Here is a 14,410-nt window from a genome sequence, read left to right as displayed (position 1 = left end):
AACTATAAGTTCCCCTTTATCCATTACTTCTTCAAACACCTCCAACAAAGTGATCAGGCAAGATTTTTCTTCCCAAGCCTTCGCTGGCTTTGCCTGATTACTGTGAATGTTTCAAGGTGCTCGACTGTTACAACTTCAGCTTCTAGAACTTTAATAACAGATGTTATTATTTTTTATTTAATAACAGATGCGACTTGCCGAGCAATTTCTGCTTTCAGTGTCCATCACGTTTTGAATAAAGGAATCTCATTTGCAATTTTCCAATCAAATAAAGCTTTCCCCATATCCAAGAAATCTCAAAAAATTTCAAAGTGCGAACTATCTCACCAGCTTTTTTTTTAACCCTTTGGTGAAGCCTAATAGGACCTTGCGGTTTGTCAGCAAATGTGCCCAACAATTTGCTCTGTACCATATCTATAGTTTACATAATTTTCTTAAGTTTCTCCCTTCCTTCCAGTTCCCAAACACTTGAGATCCATGTTACTGTGCCATCTTGTTATATGCCAGATCTAATTGTGTTTTTCATAAACAAGGTTGTAAATAACTTTTACTATCTGGTCTGGACCATTTGGAGTTTGCAGTATTGTATTGCTATCTTCCAGCTGCAGCTTGTGTAAATCTAAACTTGCAATCTCACTGTATCAAAGTACTTTGCATAATTTCCACTGAGTCAATTTCCAGGGGGCATTATTGGAAGTAGATTCCCCCTTCTTCAGCCCTGTATCTCTTTCACCAATTAACTTCCCATCTCTTTACTTCACCCCCCCCCCCACCCCCGGTTTCACCTATCCCCCTGTGTTTCTCCTTCCCCTCCCAAACCCCCAGCTTCTAACTCTGACTTCTCACCATTCTTTCTCTAGTCCTGCTGAAGGGTCTCAGCCCAAAACATCAACTGTTTATTCATTTCCATAGACGCTGCCTGGCCTGCTGAGTCCCTCCAGTGTTTTGTGTGTGTTGCATGAGTTTTGACTCTAAACCCAAAATAACATGCCTGTTTTCTCAGCAATGGCTTTCTTTCCCCTTTCACTAAAAGATTGCTTTCATTATCTCTGTGCCATTATGATGTAATTGGGCCTAAATTGTAACAAAATGACATAGTTGTTTTGATTTGCATTAAGATAATGTTATTTGTTGCAGCTGTTTTGAAATTTCAGCAGATGTTCAAAACTGCTGTGATAAGAGTTGCTGCTTTTGGCATTTTACATCAAAGTCTGGAAATAGGCATATTGTTAATTGAATAGTTGGTCAGAATTGCATGGAATTACACTGCATGGAATTCATAGTGTATCCTGGATTGCAGGAGCTTTTTCTTCTGAGTTTGTCAAGTTTTATTTGAAGCTTTCACAAACTAAATGGTTCACAGGATTCCAATAAGTGTGAGGTATGACATTTTGAGAAGTTAAATCAAAGTGGAACTTTTTCAGTGAATGGTAGAGGCCCGCGGAGTGTTGTAGAACAGAGGTAACTTGAAGTCCCAGTATGTGGTTTGCTAAAAGTGGAGTCACAGGTAGACAGGGTCGGTGAAGGAGACTTCATTAATCAGGACATTGAGGTTGATAATTGTGAGGTCATGATTAGGTAGTGTAGGATACTGATGGCACAGAACTTCCATTGGGTGAGAAAGGAATGAAAGGGTTAATGTATGAGGAGTGTTTGATGGATTTGGGCCTCAATTTCATTGATACCCATTGAATATTGAAACACCTAGACAGAATGCATATGGCAAGAATGTTTCCTCTAATGAGGGAATCGAGGACCAGAGGGCACAGCATCAGAATAGAAGAGATGAGGAGGAATTTCTTAAGCCAAAGAAACCTGTAGAATTCATTGTCACAGATGACTGTGGTGGCTATCGGCATGAAATGTTTATGCTGTAAAGCTAGAAACCACAGATTAACAGTGTAATAACTGTCTTAGTGTATCAAGAAGGCATTTCACAATATTACACCGACTTAGAATTTGCAAGATAGTGCTGGAAACCAGTGGTGATGTTCTGCAGACAGCTCTCAAAATGACTAAATACTCTAGTAGATAATATTTCTGAACTCCGAAATAATAGCTGCAGCCTGTAGTTTCCCTTTTAGGGATGTACTTTTGGACTGACTAACCAACCTGACACTCTTGTGATCTCCTGGGAGATATGGCGAACTCGGCTGAAGAGCGCAGGTACGGCTAGGGCGGCTGTTGCTAGGGGCAGATGCTGCACTAAGACCCGATAGCGGAAGATGAACCTGTGGTCGGCTCCATTGCTCTGCGCCGATTAATGTGCCAAGCAAGATTAAAATTGTCGAAGGTGTGAGTGGGAAGCGAACAAGTGTTCGGGGCCATCTGCTTGCATTTGGCTGGTCTCACTCTCTTCTCAGTACTTCTGACGGGTGGGAGGTGCAGGGATCTTGGGTCGTATATGGGCAGATTTGGGGGCAGTTATCACCCTGCAGCCATCGGGTTCCGGGACAGGCTTCACTCACCTCAGCACTGAACGGGCTCCGCAGTCTTACACTCATTTCTGGGGCTTCTGCAGCTCTGTGTTTTTGTTTTCTTTTAACTATTTGCACAATTATCCTCTATTGTAAACTCGATATGCGGCTGCCTTGTTTTGTGTTTTTTTTAGTGAATTCTACAGTGTTTCATTGTTTGCCTGCAAAAAGATGAATCTCAAGGTTGTATATGATGTACATACTTAGATAATACATTTGAACTTTGAACTGTATTGTTTCTTTTCACAACCATAATTGCTGGAAATATAAATAAGTGTAGCAATCACCAAATGACTTTCTGTGTTTGTGTGCTGGTATTTATCCAGTTAAATATTAAAGCATTTGATATCTCTGTGAATTTAGATAAGGAGGCTCTGCCAACAACTTCAAGTGAGTGAGTCACTTTGGGAATTTTTGCAGAGCCTGAGATCATGTAACAGATACTTGTGGAGATTATGTGCCAGATGTTAAAAATCAAGAGGGACCTGTTGGTACTGTCTCCGGAGCATATGATCATTTGAGTTACTAGGCATATGGCAAGGGCCAATAAAAAGTAGGTTTAAGCTGAATGACCATTGTGGGAACGGCCATTGTTGGAATTGAACGGGGTTAGTGTGGGGAGGTAAGGCTTTGGCTCAAGAGGCTTTGACAAGGAGAAGCGGAGGTGAGAGTAAGATTCCTGTTAAATTTCTCTCTCTTTATTTATTAGTGCCTAATCAGAGTAGCAATAATGTATCCCAGGTCTGTGATGTGCTCTTCATGCAAGATGCTGAAGACCTGCAAGAGCTTCAGTCTTTCTGACTGCTATATCTGTGTGAGGTGCATCTCGTTGCAACTCCTTACAGACCGTGTTAGGGAACTGGAGCTGGATTATTCAGGAGAATGAGTTGTTGATAGATAAGAGCTATGGGTGAGTGGTGATAAAGAGATGGGGAGTGGCATTGCTAATCAGGGATGGAAAGGGAAGACATCATGGTGAGGTCATTTGCTGAGTCAGTATGGGTGGAAGTCAGAAACAGGAAGGAAGCAATCATTCTATCGGCGGTGTTGTACAACTCCCCCCCCCCCCCCCCACCAATAGCGACAGAAGCATTAGGGAGAAGATTGGGAGGCAGATTTTGAAAATTGCAAAAATAACAGAGTTGTTGTCATGGATGACTTCAATTTTCCTAACATTCATTGGTATTAGTGAAAAAGGTATAATGGCAGCCGTTGATCCCGAAGGATCATGGGTTTGCCCTCTGGTGGACTGTGTCCTCTCCAGGGCGCAAGCCTGGGCGGGAAGATTTGAAGAACCAGCTGTTGCCCATGCAGCGGGCTCCTCCTCTCATGTCACTGATGTTGTCCAAGGGAAGGGTAAGCGCCGATGCACCTTGGCACCAGTGTCGTTGCAGAGGTTGTCAGAGTGAAGTTGTAAACAACATCAAACTGCCTTAGGGAGCCTGGCTCCAGATTTCTTCCTTGGGGTTTACTCCCAAAGCCCGCCCCATGGGTGGGTATGGCTAAAGGCAGTGGAGACTTCCTTCTCCTCGGTGGGTTGCCATCTAAGCTTGATGAGCTCCACCTGCCCGAAGCAACTGGTTTTGAGGTGCCAGTGCTCTGCCTTTGCCTGTTCCCTTGGCAGTAGAAACAGTCCCACCAGGCTCAGTAGCTAAGCCACATGTGAAGGCTAAGAGTTGGACTTGGTTGTCAAAGGTCGCACACCATTTAGAGCACTAATGGGAGCTTATCCACACTACCACCCCCGGCTATGACAACCTTAGGGACCGAAAAGGTATAGGTGGGGCAGAATTTGTTAGGTGCATCCAGAATGGATTCCTGATACAATATGTAGCTAATTGAAGGAGAGGCCATACTGGATCTGGTACAAGACAGTGAAGCTGGTCATGTGCCTGATATCTTGGTGAATGAGAATATTGGAGACAGAGATTACAACTCCCAGAACTTACCCATAGCCTTGGACAGCGATAGGAGCAGACAGTATGGGCAAGTATTTAATTGGGAGAGGGCCAATTATAATGCTATTAAGTAAGAACTTGGGAGCATGAATTGGGAACAGATTTATTCAGCGAAATGTGTAACGGAAATGTGGAGGTTGTTTAGGGAGTACTTGTATGGAGCGTGCAGGAGTCATGAATCTATTTTCAATCTGCATTTTATTTTGTGTTGTGCATTTATTATGTTTATTATGGTAGTTAGTCACATGGATGGGGGTGTGGTAGAATCTTTATATATATTCATGCATTTGTCTTTGGAAGTTCCGTTAGATTCTAGCAAGAGACAGCTGGAAGTGATATCTTTTCAATTGACTGCTTAAATTCACTTAAACATCTCTTAATTACACTTAAAATCAATTAGTCAGCTTAAGTTAGCTTAATTACATTGAGGAAACCTTAAGTACATTTAAAGTGCTAAGACTGTTTATTTTGTTAAACTGCTAGTTTTACTTTCATTGCTTCAAGATTGTTTGTTTTGCTGGTTTGCAGGAGCAGTACCAGAAGATTGATAGATAGATATTTTATTGATCCCAAAGGAAATTACAGTGTCACAGTGGCATTACAAGTGTACAGATATACAAATATACAAATATTAGAAGTAAGAAAGAATAAAAAATAAGTGACCTCAAACAGTCCAACAGGAGGGATTCGTCACTTCCCCTGCTATAGGTTGACTCATTATAGAGCCTAATGACCAAGGGTAAGAATGACCTCGTATCACGCTCTTTGGAGCTGCTCAGTTGTTTTAGTCTGTAACTGAAGGTGCTCCTCTGTTCAGCCAAGGTGGCATGCAGAGGGTGAGAAACATTGTCCAGAATTGCCAGGATTTTCTATAGGGTCAACACGAGGAAATCTGCAGATGCTGGAAATTCAAACAACAACACACACAAAATGCTGGTGGAACACAGCAGGCTAGGCAGCATCTATAGGGAGAAGCGCTGTCGATGTTTTGGGCTGAGACCCTTAGGGTCCTTTGTTCTACCACAGCTTCCAGTGTGTCCAGTTTGACTCCTATCAGAGCCAGCCTCTCTAATCAGTTTATTGAGCCTGGTAGCATCACCCTTGTTGATGCCATTGCCCCAGCAGACCGCTGCATAGGAGATTGTACTGGTGACAACAAGCTGGTTGAACATATGGAGGAGAGGTCTGCATACTCCAAAGAACCTCAGTCTCCTCAGGAAGTAGAGGCAACTCTGGCCCTTCTTGTACACAACTTCTGTGTTGGTGTTTCACTCAAATCTGTCATCCAGGTGTACCCGCAGGTACTTGTAGGTCCTCACCACATCCACATCCTCACTATCAATAGTAAGAGGGAACAGTGCAGCCTTACTCTTCCTGAAGTTCATCACCATCTCCTTTGTCTTACTGATGTTGAGCTGCAGGTGACTCAATTTGCACCATTTGACAAAGTCTTCCACCAGGGCCCTGTATTCATCCTCCCCTCCTCCCTTTATACACTCAACTATTGCTTGAGTCATCAGAGAATTTCTGCAGATGACATGACTTAGTGTCCTATCTAAAGACAGGTATACAGGGTAAACAGGAAGAGAGCCAATACAGTCCTTTCTGTGGCCCCAGTGCTGCTCATAGCCATGTCTGACACACAGCTCTGAAGCAACAAAAAACTGTAGTCTGCCACAATAGAATGGAAATGCCAACCCTCAGCAATGAAGGTTGTACGGTATTGAAGGCACTTGAGAAATCAAAAAAACACGATCCTCCCAGAGCTGCCCTGCTTACCCAAATGGGAGTAGGCTCGGTTCAGCAGGTGGATGACAGCATCATCGACTCCAATGTTCTCCTCGTAGGTAAACTGCAGGGGATCGAGGGCTGATCTGACCAGAGGTTGGAGGTGAGCCAGGACCAGCCTCTCTAGGGCCTTCGTGATGTGTGAGGTCAGGGCCACTAGGTGGTAGTCATTCAAGACTTTCAATTGACCCTTCTTGGGTACTAGACCACACAAGATGTTTTCCACAGAGTCGGGAACCTTTCCAGGCTGAGTCTCAGATTGAAAAGTGGCAAGTATTACTTCATTGTTCAAAAAAGATTGTAGGGATAAATCCTGAGAATTAAGACTCACTGGTCTTCTATATGTCAGTGATGGACAAACTATTGGACAGGATTCTTAGAGAAGGGTTTATGAACATTTTGAGTAGTGTAATCTGATTAGGTATTGTCAACATGACTTTCCGAGGGACAGTTCATGCCACACACTCCTGATTGAATCAGGTTATGGTGAATCAGCACCTTCAGATGGTTCCTCTAAACTTGGGTATTTCATTTAGTATCCATTGTGCTTCCTTTTTCAACCATTTGTTCTGAAATTTCATGAATTTCTTGCATTTAATTTTGCTGTCCATTGCATATATAAAGCATGTGATTCCATATACTTTCTTTCCAGCTTTAGTAATTTGCCTTACCAATATTTTGAGTATTTCTGATTTTATATTTATTTCTATGTTATAGGAAATGTTGATAGACTCTAGCAGGACTTTATTAGAGCAACTTCTTACTCACATCCATCTGTTAAATGTTATTTATACCTGAGATCTTCCAGCAAACTAACAAGTTGATATTATTTTATTGCAGACGATATGACAACCATAAAACTGGGACTTTTGTGATGTATAAGAGCCTCTTGCGAGAATTTGAAGTTCACATACGTCAATGGGACTGTGGCAGTCGCCATTATGCTGTGTCGTGTAACTGTGGAGTCGTTGCTAGAGAAGGCGCTGATATCATTGCATTTGACATGTGCAATGGACACTTTCAGGAGACCAGGCCTCATCTGTCAGTCAAAAGCAGTGGGTCAGAACCACACCATGTCAAAATAATGGATGCGCACCATGGGAAGAAAATCACGGTGGGTTCTTCCTGAAATCATTGCTAACTGCCCATCATAACATTGCTTTATAATGATTAGAGTGAGCTAATTTGTATTTTAAATCATAACATATATATCAGTGTTGTCTTTACATACAGTACAACTTATTCACATTATATGCAGAAGACAAGTTCCTCGTAGTCAACGCATAATGTGAATAATTATTCAAATGGAGAAAATAGGGATGCATTCCAGAGGGCTTCCTAAATATGTTTTAGCAGTAATTTATTCACATTTTCATACCAATATGACACAACAGTAGTACCACAAGGCAACATTGATATTATATTTCATCAATTTAAGAGAATATTCAACGTAATAACTCATAGAAAGTTAACATAGTAGGGTGTATGGTACTCACCAACAGTGGCAGGTGTGTTCGCTCTGGGAGATGAGTGCTGTCGGGATCATACCAAGCACAGCAAGGGCTGAAGGAAGACTCACAGAACTCTTAGAACTGCCAGCAGCAGGAGATGACACCGGTTTGAAGAAAGTGCTGAGGGTTGTTTGTTTGGCAGCATTTTGTTTTTCAGCATAAATTTGCTTGTAGGGAAGAAGGGTTGACGGCAGGGAATGACTGAAATGCTGAATCCGTTCTAAACTTGGGTCCACGTCCATTGCCATTTGTGCTAAGTGTTCCAACTTCCACCATTCCCTCACCGTTGGTAACCTTCCAGGATTTTCAAAATCATCTGTTGCTTGCAGCATCTGAGAGTTAGTTCACTGTAAGAAAAAATATGCCTTGAATGTGGATCACATCTTGGTCGAGTGGCTGAATCAGCGATGTTGTGTTTGGTGGCAGGAAATGCACTGTTATGTTAGGATGAATGCTGTCCAAATGTTTAGGATGGGCTGGCACATTGTCAAGCAACAAAAGAACTTGAAAGGCAAGATTCTGTTCCTGGCAGTAGCGTCCCAGAGCTGTGTTACCTTCACCTGATGCCACGCTGTTTATAATTCCCAAATTTTTTTCAAGTGGTTCTCTGCCACTCGGCTGCTGGCCCAGGACATGACATCGGACACTTAGAAGGTATAGTTAAATATTTCAAGCACAAAATCACTGCACCGTAGGTAAAACCAACAGAAGTTTAAGAGCACAAGATCGCACATCCACACCTTGCCAAAACCAACGCGAGACTGGCGGGAGTGAGATTGTGAGGCGCACGCACCTGACTTGTATTGGCGGGAAAGCAGGGCTCCTCACATAACTGTGAGTTTTGGATGCATATAAGAAGATGTTGGTAGAAGTAGGTTCCTCGCATAGCTGTGAATCCGCATTGTCCGAAGATGCATATAACGAGGATATTGTGTTTGTCTGATAAGACGGAAGGTTATGTTCCATTGTAACAAATACATTTGTGGACCAGAAAAATAAATGTGGTACTTAGTTTAAAGGGAAACTATAATATAATAATTTTTTTGAGATGTTAACTGCCATCAGAAAGTGGATAATGTATTCACAAACTGAGACAAGTATCCTCATGTATATGCAGTGACCACAAGGCAATGAATTTTAAATCAGTGTTTTTAGCTGTAAGATATTTCAAGATATGTACTAGTCCTACTTATCGTGGACTCTTTTTGCTCAACCTGTTCAAAATATTGACGTACACGTAGTGAAGCAGGTGTTCTTGGGATTTAAACCATAGATAAGTGAATAACAAAAATTACCACCATTACTGGTCATTACTGTTCCAATGAAATTTGCATTCAATGCTGCAGATTTGGCATTATCAGAGACAAAGTTGATTGAGCAAAAGTAATGTGAAAATTAAAAATTAGAATCCTTGCTCTGAATCCCCATTGATAGCAAAGTGAGTGGAAGACCGCAGATCTATATATGGAAATTCATTTGGGTTTTCAAATTGTGAAGTCTTTTATTCTTCTATATTTACTTGGTATTTTGAATTTTAATTTAAAGTAAGTAACATGATGTATTTAAAGCAGTGGATTACATGTTGTTATGGACTTGGGCTTTTTCTGGTTTCTGTTTCCGCAGATCATGTTTCCATCAGGGGCATTTGTCCGTGCAGACGTAAGTGACTGGGGAATGAGCATAACAGTACGGGCTCCCAGTGTTGATTTCAACAACACTAGGGGGCTCTGTGGGATCTTTGATCGCAGTAGTAGTAATGACTTCCACGGTGCTGATGGGAAGCCCATGGCAGCTGCACTTTGGAATAATGACCCCACTGATTTCATTGAGGAATGGAGGTATGTATTAGAACAAAATCTGCACTGTCTCTTTAATGTAAAAGATAAACATAACTTCAAAATGTGCAAAGTGATGGATCACAGAATTTATGTGATAGCTTCTCTGGTGATACATGTCTTCGTTTTAACCACCACTGAAACTACTTCACCTCAGTTGATTATGTTTGAGTTCCACCTGCTCCAGAAATTTCTTTCGTTGTAGAAAATTCTGATTAAACCAAGGGTTCCCAACCTTTTTTTTTCCATGGACCAATGCCATTAAGCAGGGGGTCTGTGGACCCCAGGTTGGAAACCCCTGGATTAAACTATAACACTTGCATTTTAAGAACATGTATTTTTTTCCCTCAGATTTTGAGTAAATTGCAGAAGGCACAATATATTGCTTCAGTAATAAGGTTGCCAAATTATTCAAAACCTTTGCATTACTTTTTGGGAAGTCATTGGCATGTGCAATAGAATGCCTAATAGACTTGTAAAGAGTGTGTGGATCATGATATCATACTGAGTTAGCTTACAGGCGTGCTGATTTGGAGTTTTAAGCTCCAGCTAACACCTACTATAAACTTGATTAGCTAAATGTAAGTTTATTAGCAAGAAGAGGAAATGTTCCAAACCCGTTGCCTTGCAATTTCTACATTTAATGAGATTGTTGATTTACTGCTTTCTGCTCTCTGCAATGGCTGTTCAGTAATTAGAGCCTACAGCAGGTATTTTTGGCTTGCTTACAGATGCTTTAGTCTCAGGTAAGTAGTGTGCACAGATACTTAAGGTCCTTGACTTGACATCAATCTTTTGCACAGACTGACTTCTCCCCAGTACATGTGCATGAATATCCATTCCCTTTGAGGCACATGCTGGACTTCAGAATGAGGCACAGAAGGAAGTATTACCAGCAAAGGGAAAAAGTGAAGCAGTTCTTAGCAGGAGTTCAGATACATGCAGGTTTTTCAGAAAACATTCCTTAAGTAAGCCTCAGCAAGAAGCAGTAACATATATGCTTTACTGGGGAATTTGTTATTGAAATTTGTCAGAAGCAGGATTCACAGCTGCAACCTTGGAACAGGCTGATGGCTACTTCGCTGAAGCCAGCATGTCCATGAATCTTGTGTGTAAGGACACTGAAGCTGAAGCAAAGGCAATTGTTTTATTGTTCAATTTTTCATCCAGCTGTATAAAGGACATTCTGTACTTTAAGAGGACTGAGTACAATTCAGTCCCTCTTTCCTAAGAGGATCAGGTGAAGAAGGTAGACAGCATCATGAGGATTGTTGGGTGCAAGTGTCATTGACTACACGCAGTCAACTTGGAGATTGTCACAGATAGAAAGCATTTCTCTCACCCAAAGTCCAACTGCCATGTGATCATCAACACCATCAGGCCATGTTCATCATCCAGGTCACTGCCTAGAATTCTGGTGGCAATGATAATCCCATCATTCAGAATCAGATTTATTATCACTGACATGTAAAACATAGAATAGTACAGCACAGTACAGGCCCTTCGGCCCACAGTGTTGTGCCGACCCTTAAATCCTGTCTCCCATATAACCCTCGCGCCTTAAATTCCTCCATATACCTGTCTAGTAGTTTCTTAAATTTCACTAGTGTATCTGCCTCCACCACTGACTCAAGCAGTGCATTCCACGTACCAACCACTCTCTGAGAAAAAACCTTATTCTAATATCCCCCTTGAACTTCCCACCCCTTACCTTAAAGCCATGTACTGAGCAGTGGTGCCCTTTGGGAAGAGGTGCTGGCTGTCCACTCTATCTATTCCTCTTAATATCTTGTATACCTCTATCATATCTCCTCTCATCCTCCTTCTCTCCAAAGAATAAAGGCCTGCTCTCTTAATCTCTGATCATAATGCATACTCTCTAAACCAGGCAGCATCCTGGTAGATCTCCTCTGTACCCTTTCCAGTGCTTTCACATCCTTCCTATAGTGAGGCGACCGGAACTGGACACAGTACTCCAAGTGTGGCCTAACCAGAGTTTTATAGAGCTGCATCATTACCTCGCAACTCTTAAAATCTATCCCTCAACTTATGAAAGCTAACACCCCACAAGCTTTCTTATAAACCCCATAAACTACCCTATCTACCTGTGAGGCAACTTTCAGGGATCTGTGGACATGTATCCCCAGATCCCTCTGCTCCTCCACACTACCAAGTGTCCTGCCATTTACTTTGTACTCTGCCTTGGAGTATATGTTGTGAAATTTGTTGTTTTGGGGCAGCAGTACAATGCAAAACTTAATAAATACTATAAATTACAATAAAATTAAATGGTGAAAAAAATAACAAGGTAGTGTTCATGGATTCTTGGACCAATCAGAAATCTGATGGTGGAAGGTAAGTTGTTCTCGAAATGTTGAGTGTGTGCCTCCACACCAATGGTAGTAACATGAAGAGAGCATTCTTGAATAGTGAGGATCTTTAATGATGATTGCCACCTTCTTGAGGCACTGCCTCCTGAAGATGTCTTCTAAGTTGTGCCCTAGATGGAACGACCTGAGTCTACAACCCTCTGAGCTGCTTGAATTTCTGTGCATTCATTGATCTATCACTAAACTGTTCCTACTTCATCTCATGTTCTCAATATTTATTGCTTATTTATTATTATTATTATTATTATTATTATTATTATTTCCTTTTTTGTATTTGCACATTTTTCTTTTACACATTGGTTTTTTGCCCATACTGTTGGGTCTGGTCTTTCATTGATTCTTTTATGCTTCTTGAATTTACTGAGTATGCCCACATGAAAACAAATCTCAGGGTTGCATATGTGACATGTATGTATGTACTTTGATAATAAGTTTACTTTGAACTTTGGTGGCCCTATACCATACCTGGCTTTGATGCAATCAGTCAGAATGCTCTCCATCGCATATATCTAGCAATTTGCAAGAGTCTTTGGTAACGTACCATATCTCCTCAAACTCCTAACGAGTTAAGCTGAAGTGCCTTCTTCATGATTGCATCAACGTATTGGATTCAAGGTAGATGCTCTGAGATTCTGATGTGCAGGAACTTGAAGCTGTTCTACCTTTGCATCATTATCCCCTATGTTTTTCCAACTTTCCTGAAGTTCACAAGCAATTCCTTGGACTTGCTGACATTCTTACTCCTGTACACCTCCTCCTCACTATCTGAGAATCTGCCAACAACAATTTTGTCATTGGTGAATTTATAAACGTCATTTGAGCTGTCCCCAGCCTACAATTGTGAGGCTAGAGCAGTGGGTTAAGGATGCATCCTTGAGATGTACCTGTGTTGATTACCAGCAAGGAGGCAATGTTTTTACTGATCCACACTGTCTGTGATCTCTTGGTAAGGAAGTGAAGGGTCCAGTTCCAGGGGAAGATCCAGTTTTTAAAGAGTGTTGATTGGTAGTGAGGGGCTGATGGTGTTTAACACTGAGTTGTACAGTTGGCCCTCCTATCCGCCAGTTCCGCATGTTACTTCAGTGTTTCATATGCATAGAAAGGTAAAATATGTACTATATATGTATACATATGTATACATTTTACCTTATACATATACATTTTATGTATATGTAATATACATGAACTGACAGATACTGTGACATCCTACATCAGTTTTTGTGAGGATGCATGTGTACCCACAAAAACTTTCCGGACCTTCGCCAACAATAAGCCATGGTTTACCCCCAAACTCAGACATCTTCGCCAAGCTAAGGAGGACGCCCACAGGAGTGGGAATAGGGCCCTGTACAGGCTGGCCAGAAATGCACTGACCAGAGAAATCAGAGTGGCCAAGCGGTTCTATTCCGAAAAGTTGAGGAGTAATTTCTCAGCTAACGACTCATTGTTGGTGTGGAGAGGCCTGCAGGAGGTCACTGGCTACAGGAGACGCCCTGCCCCCCCCTGCTGAGGTTAACAAAGCTTTGGCTGACGACCTTAATACCTTTTACTGTAGATTTGAGAGGGTCCATCTTACACCTGTCCCTCCCCCCTCTTCGGTCTCTCTTCCTGCCTTCCCTCGACCATCACTCACTGGCACTCATCCCCCAATCACTGCAATCACCTCCCCACCATCTCTGCCCAGCCCCCCGGATCACAGCTTAGAATCAGCGAAGGAGAAGTATGTCGACTGTTCCAGCGACTTAAGACCCGAAAATCTCCAGGCCCAGATGGGATCTCCCCCTCCTGTCTACGAGCCTGTGCTGATCAGCTGGCTCCCATCTTCACTCAGCTCTTTAACAGATCTCTGGAGCTAAGTGAGGTTCCGACTTGCTTCAAGCGCTCTACCATCATCCCGGTCCCCAAGAAACCGACCATTACAGGACTGAACGACTACAGACCTGTCGCACTGACATCTGTAGTCATGAAATCCTTTGAACGCTTGGTGTTGAACCACCTGAAGACCTTCACCAGCAGCCTGCTGGATCCCCTGCAGTTTGCCTACCGGGCAAATAGGTCAGTAGACGATGCAGTCAACCTGGGACTGCACTATATCCTGCAACATCTGGATCATCCTGGGACCTATGCTCGGATGCTGTTTGTGGATTTCAGTTCGGCGTTTAACACCATCGTCCCTCATACCCTCTGCTCCAAATTGTCTCACCTTACTGTGCCACCTGACCTCTGCGATTGGATTTACAGCTTCCTGACCAACAGAAGTCAGCAGGTAAGGATGGGACTGCTCACCTCGGATGTTTGAATCACCAACACCGGCGCCCCCCAGGGGTGTGTCCTCTCTCCACTGCTGTTCTCCCTCTACACCAATGACTGCACCTCCTCCAACCCCTATGTGAAGCTTTTGAAGTTTGCAGACGACACTACCGTCATCGGACTCATCCAGAATAGTGATGA

General features: G+C 42.4%; 1 protein-coding gene across 1 annotated transcript in view; it reads left to right on the top strand.

Moving 5' to 3' along the window:
• Positions 1 to 14,410, top strand: part of LOC140714540 (von Willebrand factor D and EGF domain-containing protein) — a 308,836-nt gene that overhangs the window by 112,530 nt on the left and 181,896 nt on the right. Inside the window, exons 10-11 of the mRNA XM_073025817.1 lie at positions 7,064 to 7,337; positions 9,358 to 9,572. Coding sequence (XP_072881918.1) covers positions 7,064 to 7,337; positions 9,358 to 9,572 — 489 coding nt within the window. The remainder of the gene's footprint in view (positions 1 to 7,063; positions 7,338 to 9,357; positions 9,573 to 14,410) is intronic.

This window comes from Hemitrygon akajei, chromosome 2, assembly GCF_048418815.1.
Source record: "Hemitrygon akajei chromosome 2, sHemAka1.3, whole genome shotgun sequence".
Classification (NCBI taxonomy): Eukaryota; Metazoa; Chordata; class Chondrichthyes; order Myliobatiformes; family Dasyatidae; genus Hemitrygon; species Hemitrygon akajei.
Note: the sequence above shows the minus strand (reverse complement) of the source record. Positions and strands in the feature narration are given on the sequence as shown.